Genomic DNA, 27,915 nt, shown 5'->3' with positions numbered 1-27,915 from the left:
TCTAGAATCTGCTGCAAGGGTCCCTAGGGTGAGGACACAAAAACAGAGCAGTCTTCAGGATATTGTTCACAGTCCCTCAACTTTTTAGCTTTTAGAACAGAAGGGGTAGCAGAAGGCACAGGAGAGCCCAGAGCCCCAGGAGAGAGGACAGACGTCCTGACGAGGTGTTCATGGACCATGTGTATCCAATATTGACTGGGCATCTCCTTTGGACTAGCCCTTCACCGGGTTCTGGGGATAAAGAGGTGAGAGGTACGGGTTTCCAGGAAGAGGTGCCTTGTCTAGTTTTGGATGTGTATTTGCTGAATATATGGATCAGGGAAGCATCTCTGTTAAGACAGAGATGTGACTAATTCTTGGGGGTGGGGAGACTGGAGACCACAGAGAGCCCAGCATGGGAGCTGTACTCCTCTACCCCAGCCCGCCCCTCCTGCTGCCTCCCTGACCATTGCCAGCACCTAAAACGCACACTGGTCCCAAGGAGAAGACACTGGAAAAACTCATGCATTTTAACTCCATGTGCTAACATGTGCTAAGACATCCCAGGGCATTTAGCGATTGATCTGGTGGCCCAATAATGGGAACGAATAAGGCCTTCTTCTCCAGTGCAGATGGGCGCTATTACTGGAGTGCTGAACTCAGAACTTCTCTAAATACGCTATCCCCTCCATTTAAGTCCAGTGAAAAATAACATTTAAAATATACATGTTCCAGCTGTGGAAAGAAGTGGCTACACAGCCAATGGCTTGGCGCTCAACCAAGAAAGGAGCCCGAACGCCTAAGCGGATGGGTTACGGGCTGAGCATGACGAGAGCCAAGCTGCTCACTGACCAAGGAAGGAGTTAGAACATGGGCAGTGAGAAGCTAGACTGGGCCTTGTGGTGCTGGACTAGCATGAAAAGTACCAGTGTGAACTTATCAATATTTATATGCAGATGCGGAAACAGACGCAACTGTGTGTGCACGCACGTGTGCTTAATTCCTACGTTGAGACTCAAGTAGCAAAGAGCATCTAGCACCCAGTGGCGGTTTCTAAATACAATTTCCACTAAAGGAACATGGTCTCCTTGAAGAAATGGCGAATCCCAGGGCTGTGGCACAGGGAGGACAAGAGCCTAGAACACACACAGTGTTGTGCCACAAAGTAAGGAGGGACTCGAAAGAGTGATAAGAGCAGGCCAAGCACAGAAGGCAGCCCTCAGAAGGCACACAGTGACAGAAGCTGGGACAGTGTGCCCATCAACCCCTCTACAGTAACGGATCATATACCCCTGGGTAAGACAGCGATCTGAGCCCATACTCACGCAGATTCTGAATGGGGGAAAGAGAATGCCAGGATCCAGGAGATTGTTAACTAATAAACGTAGAAATTATGCAATCTGAAAATCACTTGGCAACCATCTTAGTAGTAATTCAGGCAAGAAACATCAGTGGATACTAAAATGAATGGGCCAAATTTTCAGGAGAAATAGGATAGTCTGTCTCAGAATACCTTATCATAAAACACTTACTAAATACAAAGGAACAATGAGTAACTGTTCAGTAGAGAAGCTAGGCAGACATCACCTTCCCTGAACGACCAGAGTGAATCAAAGTGGGACAAGCTGACACTCTGTGCCCCCCTCATGGGATGCAGTGAAAAAAAGCAGTTTTTTTTTTTTTTTTTTTTTTTTCCAAAACCACAGAACTGGAGTCTATTCATGAGGAAACAACTAAACATACATTGAGGGCCATTCTAGAAGGCAACAGTCCTGTGATGTTAAAATAAAACAAAATGTTAAGATCATGAAGACCAAGTAAGGACTGAGGAAGGTATAAAAGTGGCTTGTTATCCTGGATTGGGTCCCTTTACTACAAAGACGTTTACTGGGACTCCTGCACACTGAAAAAGGTTCAGGGGTGGGGTGGGGGTGAATGGGAGCACTTTGTACTGTCCCTGGGACTTTTCTGTAATACATGTGAAATTATTTGCAGGTGAAAAGTTAATGCTCTTTGCAAAAATGCAGACATGGTCTAAAAATTTTAACACCAAAGTTAAAGACATGAAAATATTGAACTTTCCTTTAGTTTTCTTAGAACTGGAGACAAAATAAAAATTAGCAAAACAGCTTTCAAACCAGCACAGGCAGGCCTAATTGACCAAAAGTAAGTTTGAATCCTCCCCACCCCAAGACCTCCTAAAAGTTGCAAAAACCACTCCAGGGTTCCTAACATTGTTCAAGACCTCCACCTGAGCTGTTCCAAGGCATCTCCAGCCCCAATCATTCTCATCCAGTTTTTGTCAATCACTTTTGAGTAATTTACCAAGTATCCTTCTAATCCACTATTGCAGGCAAATTAAAACCCAGATGGGCTTCTACAACTTACAGCCAAACTTTTAGGAGCATTTTTTTTTTAAAGGATTTTATTTATTTGACAGAGAGATCACAAGTAGGCAGAAGCAGGCAGAGAGGTGGAAGCAAGTTCCCTGCTGAACAGAGAGCCTGATGCAGGGCCCTGAGATCATGACCTGAGCCAAAGGCAGAGGCTTAACCCACTGAGCCACCCAGGCGCCCCTAGGAGCAGTTTTGAGACAACTGGGGGCTTTGTTAAAGAGATGGAAGTTGTCAGTTCCACAGGCTTCCATGCAGAAGGCCCATCTGGAAAGCTAGCTCACAGGATAAAGCCTCCCAACGTTCTCATCACAGCAAATGTAGTTGTCCAAAACATGGGGTGGGGGGAACACAAGGTTGCTTGAGAGGCAGCCAGAGTTGAGAACAGCTTTCCCAGGAGCTCTGAAAACCACCTCACTGCCTGGGGAGGATTACGTGCCTTCAACATCAATAACTCGTGGCAAACCAGCTGGGAAAGGATGAGGGCCTAGGTTAAGAAGAATGGAAAACAAAGTTTAAGTGCAACATGAGCCAGAAGTCTGCGATGGCTATCTTCTCATCTGTGCTCCTAGAAGACAAATTCCGCCATATCTGGTAAAAGCATTCATTCCTAGTTAAATGTTCTGTCAAAGAATTTAAAACTCAATGGCAGAGTCCTGGTCTCCATTCATTCTGCTATCAGCAGCACCAGGCACATGAAGCGAACTTGTCACCACTGTTTCTTCAGTCATCCCAGCCTCCTCGCCACTGAATACCCTCCCTGGGGAATGACTGTCTTCCCTACTGAACATCCGGAGAGAAAGCCTTTTACAGCCAATTTGTCTCCACCACCGTCCCTGTGCTTCCCCAGGCACTGCTGTGGTGCTTGATCTCTTCCCTAGCAAGCCCAGGCCTTCTCTCCCTGTTTCCTTGTCACCGCCCCTCCCAGGATCCCATTCCCAAAACTTCGTACACTGTGCTGGAAACTAGTCTGCCACCCAGACAGGTCCAGCAGCTATACTCCCCCTCTAGGGTTCTACCCACTCTTTTTCCAGCCATGGTTAAGTTGCTTCCTTCAACTGTCTCAACTCTTACCCTAGGGCCCAAAGATTCCCAGATGTATTCATCTGATTGCTTTGTTCTGGCCAATTCATCACCATACCAGGTGCTTCTGAGTGTTGAGTGCTGAATGGCATTATCTGACTGTAAGAGCAAGGAACAGCACAGCAACAGAATGAGTCATTCCAAGGTGGTACCCTAGGGCACCACATACAGTTAGGAGAGCATATAAGGCACACACTGCTAATACCACTCCCCTGGGAAGAACCTGTGATGGTCACAAGTAAACCACACTGAAGCTAAGACCCAAAGTCAAGAGGCCAAGATGCCAAAAAGCAACAGAAAGCATCGTATACTTTGATATGGGATGGGCTAGTCACAGTTTAGAACAGTGGTGGCCAACTTTCTCTGGAAGGGGCAAGATCATAATTACTTGGGCTCTGTAGGCCTCGGTCTCAGCTCCAACTATTTGACAGCAAGCCTCTGTAGCACAAAAGTAGCTATAGGCAATATGTAAATGAGCATGGTTGTGTTTCAATAAAATTATAGACACTAAAATTTGAACCATCTTCACATCGTAAAATCCTTTCTTGAAAACAAACCCTTAAAAATGTAAAGACCATTCCTAGCTCATGGGACTGAAGTTTGCCAGCCCCTGGCTTAGAAGATCAAAGTAGAACAAAATGGACATGGAAGGTCAACTAATGGGACATGTTGTACTCAAGCCTCATGGCCAGGGAACTCACCAGAACAGACTTGGTCAGGAAGTACTGATGCCCTGAAATTGCTTAATATTGGTTGAATATTTTGTAGCAGTCTTATTAGGCTGGCTACTATAACACAAGAGCATGGGAAAAATGGGAATTGAACCAAAATTTCTAAAAGCCCTTATGAATCTTGATTTAGGGTCCATCCAGTATTCCATCTCTGTGTTGATGTTTTGATTGCAAAAAAAAAAACAAAAACAAAAAAACAGGAGAACCAATAAAATTGATCTAGCACCTGGCCCCCCACATGCCAATCACTGAAGAAAACAGAACTATGGGTGACAGAGGCATTGTCAACTCTCAATCTAAGACTCTATATGGCAAAAGGGTCATTTAAAAAAATGAGAAATGCAATGGTGGATATATTGAAAATATTTTATAATTAATTCTCTAGAATCCTAGCCACGTAGTACAGGAAAAAATTATACGGTGGAACACTTCAGTATTTTGTAAACAATGTAAAGACATATTTGACTAGAGGATGGCAATAAAAATTAACAAATATAAACTTCAGCTTCCTCACATTTTCCATAGAGCAACTAAACAATAAAAATATTTCAAGAAATAGATGACAGAATACCTCAAACACAAAATTCCAAAATCAAAGAGCCACTTACATTAAGAGATTTACCAAAACTGTTTGTAAATTAAATGATAACAGCAAAAGGGTCATAAAAAGCCTGTCCCCCTTCCCCCCCCCAGCATCTTGGCTAATTCTTTAAGTGGATAGAACATGGTAAAGAATGGTCAAAACTTGGCCTCAACTGTCTTCTCGTAATGATTAATCCCACTATTTGTGGTTTTGTTGTCCGAGGACAAAAATTCCAGGCCACCAACTTCTGATGTCACTTTCCAGAGAAAAGAGGCTGCTGCTGGGGTTTTGTTTTTGTGTTGTTTTTTTCCTCTTTTCCAGTTTTCGCTATGCTGAGCAATCAGGCAGCAGACAGAATGACGTAAAATAAATGAAAATATTCCATTATTCGACCAGAAATGCCACCCTCCTCCCAACTCATTGCTCTGCCCTGAAGGATGAACATATTTACAAATCCTCATTTTATTCTCCTGAGACATTTTGCATGATCCATTATAAAACATACAGGTAATACAAAATCCAAAGGTGTGCTGTGTTTAAGGGGTACACACATGAAGATTAAACTACATGATAACACTGTGGGGAGAAATCATGGCTTCACTTATTTTCATGAGTGACAGGTACGAGTGCATGACGTAAAAGCTTAAAAGTCACCCCCAAACTTTGCTAAGAATTATTGCAAGAGATTACGCAGGGAGAAATCTGTGCAAATTCATTTTCTTTACTCAGTATCAGATGGTAGGGGGGAAAATTCTTCCTTAAACAGTCTTGTTTATATTTAGGAAAAAAGATCTGAAAAACTGAACAAGTAGACATATTCCCCCTCTTTATGATCAAATAATAATGCCAATGAAGGAGTTTAATAAAAAAACAAAGTTGAAAAAAAATCCAAATAAAAGCCAACACTGCTATTAAGATTTTTCTTTTAATATGCCATGAGATATTCTTGATTGTATATTTTCCAAAGTACTTTTCCAGCTGCATCTCCCAACCCTTCCAGAAGATTCCGCCAGTCTTTCCAATTCAATAAAAGATGCTGGATTATACCTTTGTCCACCTTCTCTTTTTGAAAGTAATATAGTCCTAATGACTTTAATGGTCATACATTCTTATCTAATAAGGAAAACACTTACAAATATCAGAACCCAGTTTTGAAACATTTGCATTAATTTTGAACTGAATCAGCATTTTGTGGGTTTAAAAAGGCAGCGATTTGAACTCACGACTTACTGACAAACACATTCTGCAGAGGGACGGGGAAGAGAGGGGTAGTGAATGCTGCATTTCTCCATTGGCCCCAAAGTGCTAATTTCACAAAGGGATACATCAAAAGCAAACATGCAATGGTGGTTTTAAAACTTTTACTGCAATATAACAATGAAGTAAACAGTAATTAGACACCTACCAATTTTTTCCCAAAACAAACTGAAAAAAAAAAAAAAAAATGTAAACAGGAAAATAACTGCCTATACTTGTACAGCTTCTCAAATCATGTTAGAAGGGTCTCACATTCGATCATCAAGAAATTTTAAAATAGCAGTAATTATTTTCATTTTAAGAAAAGGTTCCCCTTCTCCCTCCCCCACCCTAAGTATTTAACATGAAAGAAAGGGCTTCCTTACACATTAATTCAATCCGATTTGAAGCAGCAACAATAACCATCAATAATTTGGCATTTCTGTTTATGGTTGCTGCAAAATTTTTTCAATTTCACAAAGCCATTATCCAGTGTTGCCATGAAATAGACTGTAAATTCTAGGTAGCAAAGATTCTTTCTGAAACCAATGTTAAGTCAAAGAAATATAAAGCAGGGCATTACACTAAATTTCTGGATCTAGTACACTAAAAAGAGTGAAACCTAGGAAAAGTTACCTACTGTTTTATAGAAGAAATAAAGACCTGCAAAAGCTGATTTTTGGTTGTATAATATTTTACACACTGTGTGGATTTGCGGCATCTGCTAATTGAAGCAGACATGCACTGTATTTATCCCTGCCCTATATCCTAGATCCCTCCCTCCCCACCCCCAACAATCTACTACCTTATACCAAGTATTGTGGATATGAGCCCAAGTCATCCCAGACAATCCAGTGAACAAAGTTAGTGTAATGCACTGGTGTGAAGTGTGAGATTAAAAAAAAAGTCCCTTTCAATCTTCATCAAAGTTTTGCTGTAGAAGAAAATTGGCAGCCAAGTTCTCATTCTTCTCACAAGCAAAATATGCTTGTATCACAAGTCCTTCAGGAAATCCTAGTGCCTTTAACTGGAAGAAAAGAGAAAACACACATGGGTTCCAGCATAGCAACAGGGGCAGATCAGCACTAGAAAACATGAAAGGCACAAAAAAAACTCTTGAAGACATTACGTGAACACGTGCCTACCTAAGTATGGATTCACTGTCCAACCCGAGCAGCGAGATGGAGCCTAGACCCTTTCCTATATCAACCACCGACTGTTCCTAGTTGAAGCTTTTAGATGAACAGCTCCTCTGCTAATACTCACTGGCATTAATACTAAAAATTAGTTGCTGACTGTGATGGTTTAAAAATAAGTGACCCTACAGCCTACAGAAATGTGTAAATCAAACAGCTTTTAGTGTGGAAGTAGGGGGAGATACAGATGAGAGCGACAGGAGAAGAATTTAACTACTTCATCCAATTATTTGTAATGAAGGTCAGTCAGATCAAGTATCACTCTCCATCTCCTTGGCTTATGAGAAACTTCATAATAGAAAAATAGGTGATCAATTATTAATATTACACAATATATTCTGAGATCAGACATATGGTGTTCTATTTATATCTGCTTAACTTTTACAGAATTTTAAGTGGTGTTATCAGCCACTCAATTTTGTTTTCCTAGTCTGTTAAAAATCCCTGTGATTAGGTTGCCTTGGTGGCTCAGTGGGTTGAGCCTCTGCCTTCTGCTCAGGTCATGATCCCAGGTCCTGGGATCGAGCCCTCCATCAGGCTCTCTGCTCAGTGGGGAACCTGCTTCCCTGCCCTCCCCCCGCTACTTGTGATCTCTCTCTGTCAAATAAATAAATGAAATCTTTAAAACTAACTAACTAACTAACTAACTAACTAACTAACTAACTAAATATCCCTGTGACTCAAAAATCTGCTTTTAAAAGTGTTTTTAAGCACTCAGGTCAATTATCTAGTTCACTAGTACTGTATATTTGTTAACCAAGTATTTTTTATAAACCCTCTGTTCAACTGTCTAAATCACCTTGCATTGACTATTATCAAGAAATGACCTTAAAAACATGAGCAGAAGTCTCAATTCAGCATGATTAACTATTCATCCATGAAATAAGACAAAAATGATTTTGTTACCTAAGTCTTGTCCAGATTAAAGCTTGGCTGGCTGAAAAGGTAGGGCACTATCCAACTGTATGCCTCTACAAGATACACACTTAAAATTCAAAGACACAAATACACTGAAAGTAAAAGGATGGAAAAAAGATACATACTATGCAAACAGTTACAAAAAGAAAGCTGGAGTAGATACATTAGTATCAGACAAAATACACATTAAGATTAAAAACTGTTACTAAAAACAAAAGACATTTTATGATGACAAACCATCAGGAAGACCTTGTTATAAAGACACCTAACAAGAGAACCTGAAACACATGAAACAAAAACTGACAGAACTGAAGAAAGAAAGGGTGATTCAACAATAGTTGGAGACTTTGCTATCCCCACGTTCAATGCTGGACACAACCACCAGGCAGAAGACTGACAAGGAAGCCAATCTTAACCACATTATGAACCAACCTTACCTAAGAGACATTTACAGAACACTTAACAACAGAAGATCACATGTCCTTTTCAAGTATGTATCAAACATTCTCCATAAAGACAATGTTAAGCTACAGAACTAGCCTCAATATATTTAAGAGGATTATAATTGTGCAAAGTACATTCTCTGACCACAACACAATGAACTCTGAAATCAGCAACAGAGGGAAATTTGGGAAATTTAAAATATGTGGAAGTTAACATAATCCTTAACCAATGATAAAAGAAGGAATCACAAAGGAAATTAGAAAACACTTGAGAGATGCATGAAAACACCATCAAATGCACTAAAACTTATAGGGTGCTGCTGTAGCAGTGCCTCAAGGGACGGTTACAGCTTTATCTGTAGTAAGAAAGATCTTAAATACATAATCTAAGGTTCTAGCTTAAGAAATTAGAAAAAAGAGAAAACGAAATCCAAAGCAAACAGAAGGAGAAAAAGAGTAAGGGTTAAAGAGAAAACAAGAAACTCCAGACTAGAAAAATATAATCAATAAAACCAGAAACTGGTTCTTTTTTTCTTCAGAGTAACAACACTGACAAACGTTTTAGTTAAACAGGGGGGAAAAAATCGCATTCAAATTACTAACATGAGAAATGCGGGAACACTACTTTTTAGAGAAATACTACTATAGAATACTATACTATAGAATTTGTGCAAGTATAAAAAAATCTAATTTTAGGGAAATACTGTGAACAACTGTATGCCATCAAATTAGATAACGCTGATGCAATACACAAATTCCTAAAAGACAAAATCACCAAAATTGACTCAGGAAACAGAAAATCTGAATAACCCTATAACAAATGAAGAGACTGAATTAGTAACCATAAAATTTTCCAAAAGAGAAGCCAGGCCCAGATAATTTTACTGGCGAATTCTACCAACTGTTGAATGAATTAAAACTTTTCTTCATAAACTCTTCTAACAAACAGGAAAGGAGGGAGTACTTCCTCACTCATTCTCTAATGAGGCCAATATTACCGATACCCAACCAGACTAAATCATCACACACACACAAATCCAGACCACTACTCCTTATGAATATAGACGCAGAAATCTTGAACAAAACACTGGCAGACAAAATCCAGCAACATATAAAAAGGACTATTCACCACAATCAAGTGGGATTTATCCTAGGAATGCAAGGCTAGTCCAATATACAAAAATCAATGTTATTAATAAAGCATATAAAAAAGGGAACAAAACCACATTATCATCTCAGCACACAAAAATCATTTGACAAAAATCCAAGACCCTTTTGTGATAAAACCACTCAATAAACTAGAACAGAAAGAAACTCTCTCAACCTGAGAATCTAAATCTAGTAAAACCAACAGCTAACATCATACTTAATGGTGAAAGACTGTCTTCTCCTAAGATCAGGAACAAGACAAAGATGTTGGCTCTCACCACTTCTATTCAACAATACACATACACAGAAGGCCACAGAAAGGATTAAGTGAGAGAGAGAAAGAGAAAGAGGGACACCTGGGTGGCTCAGGTTATGATCCCAGAGAGTCCTGGGATCGAGTCTCGCACTGGGCTCTTGGAGCCTGCTTCTCCCTCTGCTTGTGCACATTCTCTCTCTGACAAATAAATAAAAAAAATCTTAAAGAGGGCGCCTGGGTGACTCAGTTGGTTAAGCGACTGCCTCTGGCTCAGATCATGATCCTGGAGTCCCAGGATCAAGTCCCACATCAGGCATGCTGCTCTGCAGGAAGTCTGCTTCTCCTGCTGACCTCTCTCGTCTCATGCTCTCTCTCTCTCTCTATCTCTCTCAAATAAATAAATAAATAAATCTTTAAAAAAAAAAAAGATACAAAGGGAGAAAGATAAGAGAAGGGAAGAAAGGAAAGAAAGGGGAAAGGGGGAAGAAAAGAGAAAGCATCCATACTGGAAAAGAATTAAAACTACTTGCAAATAATATTCTACAATTAGGAAATCCTAAGAAACACACATGAATTATCAGAATTAATAAATGAGTTCAGGAAGGTTTCAAGATGTAAGAGGAACACACAAAATTAAGTTGTATTTGTATATAGCTAGCAATGAACAATCCAAAAATGAAATTAAGAAAATATTTCCACTGATAACAGCATCAAAAATAAAAATACACTGAGGAATAAATTTAACAAAAGCATAAACCAAAGACTATAGAATTTCTGAAAGTATAAAAAAATCTAATAAATGGAAAAGGATCTCATGTTCATGGCTTGGTGAGACTTAATATTGCTAACATGGCAATAGTCTCCAAACTGATCTGCAGAAAAAAAACACAGTATTAAAACCCCAGTTTTTTGTTTCTCTTTTCTTACAGAAATCAGACAAGTGGATCCTAAAATTGATACAGAAATGCAAGGGATCCAGAACAGCCAAAACAATCTTAAGAAAACTGGGGATTTCAAAATATACTACAAAAAACCATAGTAATCAAGACCATGAGGTAGTGGCATAAGATAAACATACAGATCAATGGAAATAGAACTGAAAGCCCAGTAAACCTGCATAATCATGGCCAGTTGATTTTCAAAAGGATGCCAAGACAATTTAATGGATAAAGAGCAGAATTTTCAAATGGTGCTAGATATCCACAAGCAAAATATTACAAAGCTAGACTCCTACACCTCACACTATAAACAAAAAGTAACTCAAAATAGATCACAGACCTAAATGTAACAAGAGCTATGAAACTCCTCAGAGGAAAATTAGGAGTAAATCTTTTGGTGGTGGATTAGGCAACTTCTCTTAATATGACATCAAAAGTACAAATAACAAAAGAAAAAATTTCTTCTCCAAAACAGAAATCAAGAACAGATACCCCTAGCCCCATTAAAAAAAAAAAAAGGTGCTATAGAACAACTGAGGCAAGTGTCATTCACCCGTTTGCCTTATTTAAGGGGGAGAAATATTAGCATGATACATAAAAGATCTTTTAAGAAATATGTAATTATAAATGTTGAACACTTGAAAAAAATGTTTATCATAAATATGGACAAATTATCTTTCAGATGATTTTCTAAGTACTAAGTTAAAATGAACTTTATCAGATTTCCACCTCAAAATACTTCGTAAGATAAGACAGGTTAAGTATAGTGATTTCTAATTTACAAATATTAACAATGGAGCCTAGAGACAAATGAATGACCTGTCATAATATAATCCAAACTAAGTCACTGCAGTGCCTCACATGAACTGGCTGACCTAGTAAGGATGTAAACAGAATCACAGTATCAGCTTCTGATGTTTAATGTACATATTTTTTATATATAATTCATATACATATCTATTTTACATTTTAGTGACAGTACTAAAGTGAAATTTTAAAAAGCGGATAATCTTGAGTTAGGCATTCACTTTATTATCATTTTCTTTCTTTTAAAGATTTTATTTATTTATCTGAGAGAGAAAAAAAGAGAGCACAAGCAGGGGGAGCAGCAGAGGGAGAGGAAGAAAGACTCCCCTCCCCACTGAGCAAGGAGCCTGATGCAGGACTCAATCATGACCTGAGTTGACAGCAGATGCTTAACTGACTGAGCCACCCAGGTGGTTTCCCTAAGATCATTTTCCTCATAAATTTTCAGACATAAAAAGAAATTTTAATTTTTAAAATCTGTTTATAACTATTTTATAAAGCTGCCATTCACTTAGCAGTTCCTTGGCTAGCATAAAGGCCAAGATGTGAGAGCGGGGATGAAAATACACGGTCTTTATTGCAATCCTTAGGACAATGCTGTATTTGGCTGTGTCCAACAGAACTATCTCCAGTGGCAGAAATATTCTCTATCTGTGCTACCCCGTACAGCAGCCTCCAGTCCCATGTGACTACTGAGCATCTGAAATGGGGCTAGTATGACTAAGGAACTAAATTTTCAGTTTTACTTCAACTCACCCTTTCTATAGCTTCTTTCTCCTGAGGCGTTACTTGAATGTAGTTCATATGACCACTTCCGGCTTCTGCAATTCCTCCACTGCCACCTCCACCCCCTCCTCCTTGACCACCAGCTTCTTGAACTGGTTCATTTAACATCTGAATAAAATGCTCCTGGTGCTGGCTAATTTGCTGTGGTAATTTGAAGGACAGAAAAAACAACAACAACAAAAAAACAATACAATGATATAAAGTATCTTCAGGAAACTAAGAATTCTATATTCAAACAGCAGAGAAAGCTAGAATTTTGTAACTGCTTTATTTTTAGAATGATTCTGAATTATTTAATCTTTGGAAGGATGTGATTTCTTATATACTATTAAAGAAACTTGGCACTTACTTTTCAGTGAGGTAAATAGTGAAGAACTAAGAGAATTCAAATTCTCTTTCATAAATGGGTCCCATCTCCCCAAATCAATGTTTAAAAAAACTACTTGGGGATTATAAAAAAAACAGAACTTCTGTATCTTCCACACTAGTACGCAGTACAATGCTGAGGTTCATAACTTGAGGTTTAAATAAGCCCATGGGTATGTCTCTAAGAGGCAGTGCTCCACTAATAGTAAGTTTGGGGAAAAAAGATTTTATAAATGATTTCTTTCACAAAGAGTTTCTCGGATTTTTTAATCTAGTGTTTCCCCAAATTATTATTTGACCAACTTAAATTAACCTACCTCCACCCTCCGACTCTTTTTTTAGTACATCTAATCTATAGCACATACCATTGACTGCAACTCAAGAGAAAAGTTTATAGAGCTTATGGAGGGGAAGGGGAGTCACATGGACTTAAAAAAAATAGGATATATTCTATAAACCCACTTTTGAAATTAACTTTGATTAAATAGTTACCTGAAGTAATTGAGGATTTTCTCGACCTATCTGTTGTAGCAATGCTGGAAGCAGGGAAGGATTCTGTTGAATAATTTGTCTCATCTGTTGAAACTGAGGCTGATTCCGTAAAAATTCAAGGGGATGTCCTAAAAATCACATAACATTATAAACAAAAGCAGTAATTATGTATACAATATATATACATATACGTGGTTCAATCATAATTTTAGACAGCAAACACTGACAAGTAAAAAATTTGATGAGCTCTCAGATGTATATAAAAATGGGAGTAAATAATGACAGAAATCTTTCAACTATACCAACGTGCAAGTCTTATACTATAGAAATTACGCCTATGGGTATAGGTAGAGTACAGAACACTCAAAGAATGAAGTTTTCCTACAACTGTCCCAGGTAGTTAGTATCATCAAATAATGAGAAATTATGATCTGCATGCACTCTATCAAAATAAAAAGTACTAATACTGTTCCTAAGAAAAATATCTATCTAGGATTAACAAAACCAAAAATTCCACTTACTAATACAACCCAAACCTTTAAGAAAACAAAACAAAACAAAACAAAACAATCGAGCTCGAATTCCTGGGAAATTCTAAACAAAGAAGTGAAAGATAATACTTAAAAGTTAAGAATTCAGATATGCAGATCAGAAGTTTTATTAATACAAACTTAAAGTATAATTAGGAAGACAATTTTGGTTATTACAATTAAGCTTCAAACATCTGTAATTTATAAAAGCTTGAGATAAATAAGCTACAAGTAGGGGCACTGGGGTGGCTCAGTCATTAAGCATCTGCCTTTGGCTCAGGTCATGATTCCAGGGTCCTGGGATTGAGTCTCACATCAGGCTTCCTGCTGAGAGGAGCCTGCTTCTCACTCTGCCTCTGTTGCTCCCTCTGCTTGTGTGTGCTTGCTGTCAAATAAATAATCTTTAAAGAATAAAATAAGCTACAGGTCAATCTAGTACTAATACATTTAGAACTCTTTAGTCCAAAATTCCATGACAATCACAAATATTAAGGATGCCAGATAAGACAGAACTTGCAACTTTTGGGGGGTAGTGGTTGTGCTCTGATCATACTACAGGAAACCAAGAATTGCATGTAATTATGTTTTTGAGGTTACTAATGCATTATGGGCATTTTTTGGATGTTATTTCCTTAATTATTCAAGAAAATCATTCAAATTAAAATGGCCAAATAAGTATGAGAAGTAACCTTCCTTCTGTGACACCGGTTTTACAGATGAAGAAAATGAGACTCAGGAACTAAATTAACCCACTAAGTACTGCTAAATGGGACAGCAGTCCCTACCTGAACCAAGCTGTGGCCTCTTCTTTCCATTCTTATGCCAACTCTGCATAAATGAAAGCCTGTCCTCTGGGACTGTACCCACAAAAATGAAAGCCTGTTCTCTGGGAGACTGTACACAAAATACTCATGGCTTTTTGTCAACCAGAGCTGTCATTACAAGAGGCTAGGAAAAGCATCAAAAAGGGCCTCTTCAAAATGAAGTTTAAATTACTTTATCACTACTGTGTACAGAACGGAGCCTGAAGGAGAACAAAGTAACTCGAGCCCACCACAGGCTCTAGGGCCTCCTCTGTAGTCACACCTTCATCAATGGAAGGGCGGATACTGACCAGTAAACAGAGATGAATTCAAGATTGGCTTTCAGCTCTAGATACATGTCTTCAAAGTTCTCAGTGCTTTATTTCTTTGTTGGTATAACAGCAACTAAGATTGTCCCGGCTTTGAAATTACACATAGTTTATGACATTCATAGGGGGAGAGAAGAGACAAGGTGAGCAAACATTCTGAATGGCTTCAGAATGTTAACACGAAATGCAAACTGGGAAGCATCTCTCCCTCGGAACAGGCTAAACAGAATGCGCCCTTTGTCAAAACTACAGCACTGAGGTCTCAGCGAGAAGTTAATGCAATTGCCACTCGGGAGAATTTGTTTTGAGCCCTTCTCTAACATTAATGGATAGAGAACTTGTGTGAAGAGTCCTCCAGATGCTCCAGGAACAAGCCTCACCTCACACTAGAAACTCAGGACTGTGCCCCCACACCCCCACCAGCCCACGCTAACCTCCAGGGCTCGCTGTGGTTGTTGATGCCGTCGTAGTCGCCGCAGCGGCCGCCACCGAAGATGGAGGAGCCCCAGTGCTGACCGCAGGAGGGGTGTCCACCACAGCCTGACTCTCTCTATCTCCAGGGATCCCCTACAATACAATTTCCCAGCTTTAAAATATCTTGTCATTCAAAGATAGTTCAATACTATACAAAGAAAAAGATTTATTGATCTATTTAATGTGCTTGTCTAATTTCCAAAAGCATCAAACAGATATCTGCTTCTATTAAAAGTAAAAGATTAAGACTTATCTAAAAGCTGTGTATATTCAAATTAGATTAGAAGTGACCTGAGCATGATATAGAAGAACCCATAGTGCGACAATGTAAGGCAGCACAATGTCCAGCAGAATTTTCCATGATGACAAAAATGTTCTGTATCTACGCTAATAAAATATTCATTAATCACATGAAGCTACTGAGAACTTGAAATGTGGCTAATGTTACTAAAGAAACTAATTTTTAATATACTTTTAATTTTATTCAATTCAAATAACTACTTGTACTTAACACTACTTAATAGCTATTTTACTAGACAGTGCAGATCTAAGATATAGAGATTTGTAATTTAAAACACAAGTCATAAAATGATGTTTACATACAACATATTACATCTAACATCAAAGATCCTACATTTGTACATAATAATATAATTTTTAAAATATCAATACAAACCTTATCAAAACTGGACATTTGGTTTTATGCTATGCATTACTCTAATTTTTGAATTTCATAGAAACTTTCACCAGCTGTGTGATAGCAAGGTTTGCATTTGTAAACCTAGTCTGAAAATTATCCAAACAGGTTTTGACACATGTGCAGTTCTGAAATGAATCCTGGGGCGGGTAAAAATCTAATGGAGAGAGAGCAGGTGGCAACAGTGGCCAACCAAGGAGGATCTCCTCTATTGAACCACGGTTCTGAGAAAGCATTCTCCAGAAAGTATCACATACAAAAAAATAAAATTATTCAAAATTTACAAAAGTAGATGTAAGAACCTTAAATATTTCAATATTTTCTAAGTTTATAGCTTTTGTCTTCTGAACTTATAATTTAAACTGCACTGAGACTTCTGGAGCACTATTTTGATGCATGATTTACAAGACTATTCATATACAACATATCAAAAAAGTCTTTATGAAATCCACATAGATTGTGAAGGAGAAGAATTAAGAAGGAAGTATTACATTTGGGTAAGAGAGGATAATGGTTAATGCTTCCATTTCCCAATAAATCAGAAGTTGAAACCATAAACATATAAAGAATTATGCATAATGAACCACATGAAGGGTAATGGCTGCTGGCATGAGATGTCACTCCAGGCATTAGAAACAAATGTTTTTGGGACTCCCTTGACTATTACTGACAATAAATAAGCTAACAATTCAAATGTGAATGGAACCAGGTAAGTAACATCATACACTGAATTAAATGCACGCTATTATATCAGGTAACAGGGAATGGATGGGAAGATAATGAATTAAAGTGTCTATGATCTAAAACTTTTCCTAAACCCTTGTAAAAATCCAGAATCCAAGTTGTCCAGACAAACCAGCTCTCTGAATTAATTAATCAATCTACCTACCTATCTTCCAAGTCTTTTATTTTCTTTAACCTAGGCTTCATGTCCGGCTCAGAGCCTAACTCAGAGCCTGAATTCACAACCAAGACTGAGACCTGAGTTGAGCTCAAGAGTCAGATGCTTAACTAACTAAGCCACTTGGGCACCCCTTTCAAGTTTTTATTTAGGATGTCAGTTTTTTTTCTTCTTAGCTATCTGAATTTGTAAGTGAAATCTCTTCATTTTTAAAAGTTGGCAACTAATTATAAAAATGTACATAGTACAAGACAAATAAAATTGGGTGCGGGCTTCTAACTTGTTACTTTTGCCCTCTTCCATAGAGGAGGAGCACCTAGGAGGGGTGCCTGGGTGGCTCAATTGGTTAAGCGTCTGCCTTCGGCTCAGGTCATGATCCCCAGGTCCTGGGATCAAGTTCCGCTTTGGGCTTCTCACTCTCCCTGATGCTCCCCTGATTGTGTTCTTTCTCTCTGTCGAATAAAATAAAAATAAAATCTTTAAAAAAAAAAAAAGTATACCCAGGAGTATGCTGGCCATCAAAAAAGCCACTAAAATGGTAGATTAGATTTAAAATATTTATCCCACACTCCAAACAAACTGTCATCCTTTGAGGATAACATAAATGGGGTAGAAGTTACTACTCTAAGTGGAGAGCCAATTTTACAACTCATTTAGCCATGGTGTTTCCTAAATAAAAATCACATCAAAATCTTTTAGAAGAGGTTACATTTTACCAACACAAAATGTCAACAAATTAAGAAAAATAAAAACATTACATAAATTACTAGCATATATTCTCATTCTCCTGTGAATTATTACTGTTCCTTACAAGTCTTTGAGATTTTGGTGTTAAACTACAATAAATAAAGTGAAATATTTCTCACCATTAAAAGATACTCCACTGCTCTGTCAGGGTTGTTGAAACTGGCTCTCAGGGCTGCAATCACTTGCTCTCGTTCATATCCCATTGACATGATCTCAGTTACCATATTCTCGTAAGACTGACCTGTCACTGAGAAAAGGTGTGTGGTGTGGGAGGAAGGGAAGAAAGAAAACATTTAATAAATATGCATTTCCTGTGTATTTCTTGAATGTATATGCATATACAATATTTCAGGCACTACAGGACTAGGGGTACAAAAATAACAGTACAAACTACAACATATATGTGTATGGGTAGGATAATGCCCCCCTGCCCATTCCCAGAACCTATAAATATGTTAGGTTACGAGGCAAAGTGGAATTATGGTTGTTAATCAGCTGACTTTAAGAAAGAGAAATTATCCCAGACTATCTGTGTAGGCCTGATGTAATCACAAGGGTCCTTAAAAGCCAAAGGAAAACAGAGGGGAGGGTCAGAAAAACAGATACAAAGACAAGAGCAAAGAAGCAAGGTTGCAGATGCTATGCTGCTGCCTGATGACAGAAGGGGCTATAAGCCAAGGAATACAGGCAGCTTCCAGAAGCACTGAAAGGACATAAAATAGATTCTCCCCCCTGGAATGTACAGAAAGGACTGCCGCCTTGATGGTAGCCCAGTGATTTAGCCCCTTGATTTTAGTCCAGTGAGGACTATGTTAGACTTCTAACCTACTGTGCACCTTAAGACAGGTGCTCGTCTGTTGTTTCCTACCAAGAAGTCTGTGGAAACTTATCACAGTAGCAACAGAAAACTAACATAGTATGCTTAGTAAGTACAATAAAAACATCAGATACAAATATACGACAGAATTAGCAGGTCAGAGAAGGCAACCTGGAAGAGACTGATGAACTAATTTTTTGAAAACACAAAGGAGGGATATTTCAAGCAATCAATTCTACTGTAACAACTTCAGTTTTCCTTCAACATCTTTTATTATCAAAGCTGAAGAAAAAAGGAGGTTAGAAGCAGGAAAGTTAGGCTTTCATATACAGAGCTTTGTGTAATGCCCCAAGCACTGCTATCCCAGGAAGTCACATCCCACAGGCTATCGCCAACCCAAACTTGCTCTTCATGGAAGTCAGACCACAGACAACAGTCTGAAAAGAAAGCCAGCTCTCTACACCAAACTTACTTCACTTAAGCCATCCTGTCTTTCACTTCTCTTCTGGGTATCATTCCCTTTCTTGTCTCCTTAAAGAACTGGACCCTTTGGTTATTCTCTCTCTTGTCTACCTCCCATCTTTCACTCTCCATTTAATCATCCCGATCAGCAGTTGACGATATCCTAGAATGTCATCCTAAAAGCAGAAGCCAACCCCCTTGGTCGGATCCCAACTCCTCTTTCAGAAACTGGTCCATCTATCTGCTGCCTTCCCTTTCCAGCCATAGCTAACTGCACAGGCTGTGTCCACTTTTCACATTCCACCCACTCCTTAGCCAATATTGATCTGTGACTTTGAATCTCTAAGATTTCCCCCTCAGATGTGTCCCACCATTATCTGCTTTCTCCATTTCAATAACTAGCACCTCTATCCACCCAAGAACAAGAACCAGGAACCCTGGTGACTACAAGTTCCCTCTCTCTTCCCTTCCATCACTTATCTACCAGTATTATCTGCTAGGTCCTATATCTGAATTATAGCGCAAAGCTGCCTACTTCCCACTTTCTTCACTGCCTTCACTCAAGACCAGGCCACAACAATCTCTCATCTGGATAACACCCTGCTTCCTCTCCTGCCCCCGAACCTACAATTTATTCTTCTGCCGGCTGGAAAAGCAAGCTTTTTAAAAAGAAAACCTCGGGGCACCTGGATGGCTCAGTGGGTTAAAGCCTCTGCCTTCGGCTCAGGTCATGGTCCCAGGGTTCTGGGATCGAGCCCTGCGTCGGGCTCTCTGCTCAGCAGGGAGCCTGCTTCCCTTCCTCTCCCTGCCTGCCTCTCTGTCTACTTGTGGTCTCTCTCTCTGTGTCAAATAAATAAATTTAAAAAATAAAATAAAAAAAAAACCTCATCTCATTTTGGGTTCCCAAAACTCAACAATCTCCGCACACCACACTCCAACCACGCTGTTGTTTTCCAGCTTACTTCACAAGTCATACCTTTTAGAAACAGTCCTAGAACCTTTACACACACACACACACACACACACACACACACACACACACACACACCTCTTCTCTGAGGGGTCAGTTCCTTCGCAGCTCCAGTTCTCAATTTAAACTGAGAATACATCCCAGAGATGTACTGCCTAACTATCCCAAGTATAAGTACATTCTATTTTCTTAATGGGAGCCATTAGTTTCCTTAAAATCATTAATCATGATTTGCAATTTACTTTGTTTCACCACTTCTTTCCCCCATCTGAACAAAAAGTTCAGCTGTGCAAGGGACCCTGTCGTTTTACACTGCCATTTCCCTGGCACAGGTGACACTCATCAGTTGAATTTTTTTTTTTTTTTGCAGAATTTTCAATAAAGGCATTTAATAGCTATGAAAGTATAGTTTAAAAAAACTAAATATCCTTGAGCAAATGTGGCATTCATGATCTTGCTTAGAGTAATGACTTTTCCTTCCCCTTCCATAAAGGACTTGTTAATATATTTGTTCTTAATTATCCATTCAAATGACTCTAGCACAAAGCCACTCAAGTGTCAATATCCCTTCAGTAATCAAGTTCCCAGGTACGGAAATTAGCATCAATATAAACAAAATTAAGAACTGTGGAGTATCTGAACTACACTATTATGACATGGTGTTTCTCATTTAATCCTCACAATAACTCCATGAGAAAGGTTTACTATGATCATGGTTTAACAATGGCTGTTAAGTCATGGTACAGATACTAACACAGGCTGTTAAGAGTCCAGAGCTCCCAAACCTAGTCATCAAGCTACACCTCCTAAAATTATGTCTCCTAATTAATCAAGTTCTAGAACTCAGAAAGAGATGCCTATAAGCAGTGTGATACTTTTTAGATAGTAATAGTACAAGGGCAAATGACTCACAGAAAAACTAGAGACAATGGACAACACAAGAGAGAGCTAATGAGGTTACAAGTGGAGTAGTGATGAAGAACCTTGTTGTGTCACTAAGAGTGAGCTGTGGTCTTATCTTCCAGGTCACACAGAGCTGCGAAAGGAACTAAGAGCGACCTCATGAGATCTGCCTTTTATGAAGTCCACTATGACACGGCACTGACCAGTTACGAATAATGCAGGAGTTATCCGTAAGGTAAGGCTGTGAACTAAAGTAGTCAAGTGGCAGTGAAAACAAATATTCCAGGAACCTCAGGAAGGAGGGTTGTCAGGACCCTGAGCTAAAGGCCCATGAGAGTCAGGGAGGTCAAGGACGATGCCAACATATAGTAGAGATGATGATGCAAGCAATGAGGCACAAAGAAGAATCAGATGGGAAGATAAAATAGGATTCCATTTGGAACCTCAAGAGTTTATGGAGGTTGTAGGCTTCCCACATGGTGGCTTAAAGAATGAGTCTGGGGACTCAGAGGGAGATGTGTACTGGAATTATCATTTTGGAGATCTTTACAGTATATGGGTGATATTTGCCATTCCCATAGTTTGAACTGATCTGCAGCAGAACCACAGAAGATCCATACACTTAAGGGTCAGATAAAATGAAGAGTTAACTAGAAAGCCTGCAAAGGAATAGTCAAGAGGCATGGATCAAGAAAAGAGCAGTGTCATAGCCACAGAAGGCAAGTTTAAAGCAGCAGGGTATCAATGTAAAGACTGGGAGGATTAAAGAGTAAAGGGGTCCTATGACCTAAGTTGTGCAGGGTGCCAGAAGACATAAAGGTACAACATTGCCCTCAGAGGGCTAGGCGTAACAGCGGCAGCCAGAATTCGGCAGCACCATGCTTTCCAACGGAGGTGGCAGTGGTGTTAGCCAGACAGTTCAGCAGCACCAGGGGCAAGTGCCAGGTGCTTCCAGCTCTGTAGGCAGACAGCACCTAACTGATTCTGGGTCACCTCTTCTAGTCCTTCCAATATCTCACTAATAACTTCCTAGGATTAAGCCTTTCCCAGTCTGAAAGGGATTTCTGTTTTGCTGACTGGACACTAACTCATACTCATTTGACAGCAGACTAGTCCCAGAACACAGTAAATGTAAAAGAGAGTAAATGTGGGTATGGTACATCCAGGTGACCTTAGGTTGATTACTTACAACCATTTTGACCCTACATGCTATGGACAACCAAGATGCCATTTCCATGGCAATGAAAGGATCATGGAGTTCAAGTCAGGTCAGAGGTCAACCCCCCAGATCGTATGAGGTACTACTGCTGTTGGAACCCTGCTGCTGCAGCAACTAAGAAGCTAGAAGCCCATACCACTGAAGCTGCTGTTCCTAGTCTTCTACCTCCCAACCATTTCCAGTAATAGAGAACAGAACAAAGGAGAGGGATGGAGTTGCCAGCCAAAAGACCAACAATTAGCAGGCCAAGTAGGAAATGTACTAGAGGTGTCACAATGGGAAAATGGGAAAAAAACAAAACAAAACTGATTTTGACAGACTAAGTGTGAAGGGGAGATGAAAAAGCATTATTCAATAGTTAAAGCTGAGACAGAAAGGTACATTCACTGCAGTACCATAAAGCAACAAGACAGAGGTGGGACCCGACAGGGCTCCAAACTGGAATAAAGATGTGCAAGGCAGATTTAGTAACATTTTATACCCGTTTTATAAATATTTTTAAATAAACCTGTCAACAGTTCAAACTCTGTTAAGACTTCATTTAAAATTCACATTTGGAAAATAGAAAATTACCTGCTTTAACCAAAAGAATATGCTTAACTCTAATAATACTTTAAATAGTACAATTTAAAGAGTTCAATATATAACACACAAACTTACAAAGTTTTTAGTAATATATTAATCAATAATTATCTAAATCATTTAATAGCTTGATAATAAGCAACCATGAAAATGAACATTTTCATGATCTAGAAAAATGAAATTAGAACCTCCTCCCTACCTCTTGTAAGGTTATTTATAATGTAGATACTTACCCAGTGCACTGGTTGCATCTTCAAAAAGGTTTGACCGAGAAGAATCTCCTGATGTACTGCAAAAGGTTTTCAGAAAATTGTATATCAGAAAGTATATAAAACTTACACTGAAGTTTAGTAATGGTCCAAATTGTAAAGAGACTGTTTGATTTTAATCAAATGTATAAGTCTGGCTACAGTGTTTAAATCATCTTCTACATTAAACCCCAAAGCTTTATCCATAACATTTATGGTTTGAGAAGAATTTTCAATCTTAATATTCATACTGTTCTACAAATGCCTCATTTTAAATGTCCAAAGATATAAAATAACAACTGAACAGAATGTTTACCATTTAAGGATTACAAAAAAAGATAATGCATAACTACTTCCCTAAAAGAATTTACAATAAGTTAAATAACCTGTAAGTCAAGTCAAAATAAAAGAAATACCAAACAACACAAGTATCCCCAGTTTTCCAAAGTTCATATTCCACCACATTTTGCTTTTACCAAAGACATTAGTACCCATTTTCACTAACTAGAAGAATCTGAAGAGAATTTTCTCTAAAGAGGATTTCTGCTTGTACAAGAAAAGTGAAAATAGTGTTTTGTTTGTTTTGCAGCAAGCCTTTACAGAGGAACACAACCCTGAGAAGCCAGCGTGGCCCCAAAGCTCCTTCCCAAAAACCTATACTCAGCATCTCAGCATCAAGCCGCCATAACTGTGTCTGTGAGCATCTGCACTTCATCTAAATTTATTCTGTGCCTCCATTACCAAGGTGTTGTGTGTGTTCTAAAGTATCAGAAAAGCCTGAGAGGTTATTTTATAAGTCTGGAAATGTTCAAAACTTTTCCCACATAAATTTATGGTAATTGCTTCTTTGCAATTATTTCTTTGCTTATGCCACTTTGGCTTACAAAAGGTTTCATAGGAATACTCTACTTCAAACAGTGGGGGAAACCTGTACAGAATAAGAGGTAACGAAGAAACCACAGTATGCTGGAAAGGCCTGGGAATCTTTACATAATAGAATTCAGTTACGTCTTATAGGTTAAGTTTTTCACGCAGGAGCTGATAAGAAGGTATTCAAGTCAAGGAACATAGCAAAAGCAAAAAATGGAGAGGTGTGATAAAATCCAAGTTGTAACTGAAAGAAAACCAGTTTAAAAGGACTAAGTTTCCGCTGGGCAAATGCAGAAGATGAATCTAGAAAACAAAGTAGACAAAAACAAGATTATGAAAGACATGAAGAGTAGGCCAAAGAAAAGTTGTTGAAGTTTACAAACTAGTAAAGGTAGCAGTTGGCAGTTTAGATTAAAACACATACAACAAAACACACACTTATACCTCTCCCAATTAAAAAAAAAATAAAACACAGTATAGGCACATGGGTGGCTCAATCAGTTAAGCGTCCTACTCTTGATTTCGACTCAGGTTATGATTTCAGGGTCATGAGATCGAGCCCCATGTCAGGCTCTGCACTAGCATGAGCTGCTTAAGATTCTCTCTCTCCCTCTTCTTCTGCCCCACTCCCCCTACCCATAGCAGAGCAAGAGCAAGGGAAATATGTTAAGTCTGAATTCATAAATTATTTTTTAATCCTCAGTTTATTCATCAATACAATGAAGTCCATAATAATATCCATGTATCCCAAAGTGTTGTATGTAGGGTTACTACTGGTAAAATATTTAGCAAAATGCCTGGCATCGTAACATCTGATATGATTAAACTAATTTTCTGGTGTAATTTTTAAATGATCTTCATTTAACTAGATAGTAAAGCTAACTTACATAGAAGGCAAAACTTTGAAAAGAATTATATATAGAACAATAATTCTCCTGCCCAAGTCCCCTACCCAGGGAACTATCACTACTATCAGTTTCTATATAATAATGACTTGGTCTTGCCTTTGGGTGTGTTTATTTAACTTAATTATCTCATGTCAGCAAAACCACAATGACCTCACATTCCCCCAGACACAGAGTACTCCCTTAATTGACCAAATCAAGCTCTTCAAAGGGAATTTTCAGTTTGGTTCTCAACTTTTAAATTCTTCTGTAGTCAAATTTACCAATTGTTCCTTCTATGACTTCTTGATTAAGATTATTTTATTTTTATTATGTTCTCTAGTTTAGTTTCCTTTTATGTTGATTCTTTATCTAGCTAGAATTTATTTTTAGGAGTATAAGGTATATGACCCATCTTCCCCCTTCCATTTGGCTAGACATTAATCCCAACAGCATCTTCCCCACGGTGGTTTCAAATTACATCTTTATCTTAATAAGTCCCTGTATGTATGCTGGTCTGTTTCTAGACTACCACCTATTTACTTAAGCACTCTTTTAGTAAGAGCCACTGTAAATTACTGAAATCATTACCACCACGTATAATACATTTTACTACCTGACAGGATTAATCTCCTTCATTCCAGTTCACTTACAGAACAATCTGTACTGTTCTGCACAATGCTTTAAAATTTCTTTTATATATCTCAGGTAAGAGTGAGGTATGGCTGAACCACCATTATTCAATCTTGATTCTACCTCACCACTTCTCCTTGCCCACCTGCAGAGGAAACCACTTATGAGTTAGTGTGCCGTCTTGTTGCTACTGTTCTTCTGCACATTGCTATACGCAGCCACAGAACAGAAAATATACGATGTTGTTTTGTAGCTTTTGTTTGGTTTATGATTATTACCCATTGTTTTGTAATGTTTTTCCTCACTTGATAACAAAGCCTTAAAACCACATTCACTCAATATGACATATACTACATACTTTAACTGGCCGGTAGCACTTCAGGAAGCCCAAGAATACAGATTTCTGGGATCCCCCCCAGATAATTCTGATTTAGGTGAGGGGTTTAATTTCTTTCTTTTCTTTTTTTTTAAAGATTTTTTAAAAAATTTATTTGACAGAGAGAGATCACAAGTAGGCAGAGAGGCAGGCAAAGAGAGAGGAAGGGAAGCAGGCTTTCTGCTGAGCAGAGAGCCCGATGCGGGGCTCGATCCCAGGACCCTGAGATCATGACCTGAGCCGAAAGCAGCGGCCCAACCCACTGAGCCACCCAGGCGCCCAAGGGTTTAATTTCAAACAAACTCCCAGTGATGCTGATGCTGCCTACTATCACCCTGACTAGCACTGCTCTCTAATATGAATAAATCACAGGTGGAGGCATTCCTTACTAATGTATTTAAGTTGGTTCCTATTTGCCTTCAACTATGAATAATGTAGTCTGTGCTATATGAATGTGAACAATGTAGTTGTGCACGTGCGCAACTTCTCTAAGGTAGAGATAAACAAGGAGAATATGCATTTTAATTGGTGGTTTTTCAAGAACAAATTGGCCTAAAGACACAATACCTAAAATGAAATGTCATGCAGTGGTGTCCCTCAAATTCATACCACATTTCTCCTGATGATTTTAAGTTTTGTGCTTTATAGGACACTCCATGTTTTACATACAGATGAAAGGACTAAGGCACATTTAAGTAGTTTTCTGAGCTTCTCTCATCCTTCCTTTCCTGTGTTATCCTTCTCTAAGGTGATCAATTGGAAAAATAAGAATAAACAGTTGCGGGGGGGGCACCTGTGTGGCTCAGCCGTTAAGCAGCCGCCTTTGGCTCAGGTCAGGATCCCAGGATCCTGGGATGGAGCCTCATATTGGGGCTCCTTGCTCAGCAGGAAGTCTGCTTCACCCTCTCCCAGCTTATGGTTCCTTTGCTGTCAAACAAACAAACAAACAAATAGCTGGTGTATAAGGCCCAATCAAGTAACTCTAGCATCTGCTCTTTGTATCACTGGTCATCTACTGACTTATACACTTCTGTATGTCTGAAAAACATAGTAATACTGACTCTTGAGAATGGGTAAATCAAATTATAGCCCCAGGAAAAAATTTTAAAAAGATGACAATAAAGAAATTTGGATAAATGCTCTTAGCACATTAAAATGTATCAATCGAGGGACGCCTGGGTGGCTCAGTTGGTTGGACGACTGCCTTCGGCTCAGGTCATGATCCTGGAGTCCCGGGATCGAGTCCCGCGTCGGGCTCCCAGCTCCATGGGGAGTCTGCTTCTCCCTCTGACCTTCTCGCTCATGCTCTCTCTCACTGTCTCTCTCTCAAATAATAAATTAAATCTTTAAAAAATAAAAAAATAAAAAAAATAAAATGTATCAATCGATTCTGAAATTCTACAATGAGCTTTTCAAAGAGCTGAAAACATATAAGAAAATAAGATATACTACACCAAATGAAGACCTATTTACAGTTACAATGTTTAAAATGATCTGGGAAATCAATGTGTTAAATTTGTTTAGTTCTCTCCCATACACAGAACTGAGGAACAACCTTTTTTTTTAAAAGAGGAACAACTTTTGACAGAACAGCTTAACCTGAGTCTGGGTTGTCTCCCACCAGGTAAGAATTTGAATGCATTTCTAATATACATAGGAAAGCATCAAGTTAGGCAACAGTGTCTCAGAATGCCTAAGCAAAAGTTCAGCAAGCAGGCATAGGGGAAATATTTTATTACCTTAGCCTATGCTCTCCTGGTAGGGAGGGAATGAATTCCCCAGAAAGAAGCCCTAAGTGAGCAATTAATCAGATGACTTAAACCCCTTTAAACACCGTGGACTGGGTCAGACACAGTAACCAGACATAAAAGCAAAACACTAAAATAAAGGATCATAATTAATTTTTTTCTAACCATTGCTATATTTATCACAAATATGCTTTCCTATCAGTAAGTGTTTCTACATCCTGTATAGATCTCTGTTCCATCTGGTTCTGATTCCAAGAACTTTAACTACTGCCACTGAGGTCCAAAGTTGTACTAAAGGGACAAGATACAAACAGCTCCAGTGCCATTGCACACTGGACTGAATATAACCCATGTTCTCAGGTAAAG

The 27,915-nt window shown here is 38.7% G+C and overlaps 1 protein-coding gene across 1 annotated transcript in view; it reads right to left on the bottom strand.

Annotated features, from left to right (window-relative positions):
* Window positions 1-4,876: 4,876 nt before the first annotated feature.
* RAD23B (RAD23 homolog B, nucleotide excision repair protein) overlaps window positions 4,877-27,915 on the bottom strand; it is a 46,761-nt gene continuing 23,722 nt past the window's right edge. The window contains 6 exon segments of the mRNA XM_053447789.1: window positions 4,877-7,032; window positions 12,469-12,639; window positions 13,357-13,484; window positions 15,453-15,585; window positions 17,957-18,084; window positions 23,024-23,079. Coding sequence (XP_053303764.1) covers window positions 6,919-7,032; window positions 12,469-12,639; window positions 13,357-13,484; window positions 15,453-15,585; window positions 17,957-18,084; window positions 23,024-23,079 — 730 coding nt within the window. The 3' untranslated portion in view covers window positions 4,877-6,918.

This window comes from Lutra lutra, chromosome 13 (genome assembly GCF_902655055.1).
Source record: "Lutra lutra chromosome 13, mLutLut1.2, whole genome shotgun sequence".
Classification (NCBI taxonomy): domain Eukaryota; kingdom Metazoa; phylum Chordata; class Mammalia; order Carnivora; family Mustelidae; genus Lutra; species Lutra lutra.
The sequence above is the reverse complement of the archived record's forward strand: the minus strand, read 5'-3'. Positions and strand labels throughout refer to the sequence as shown.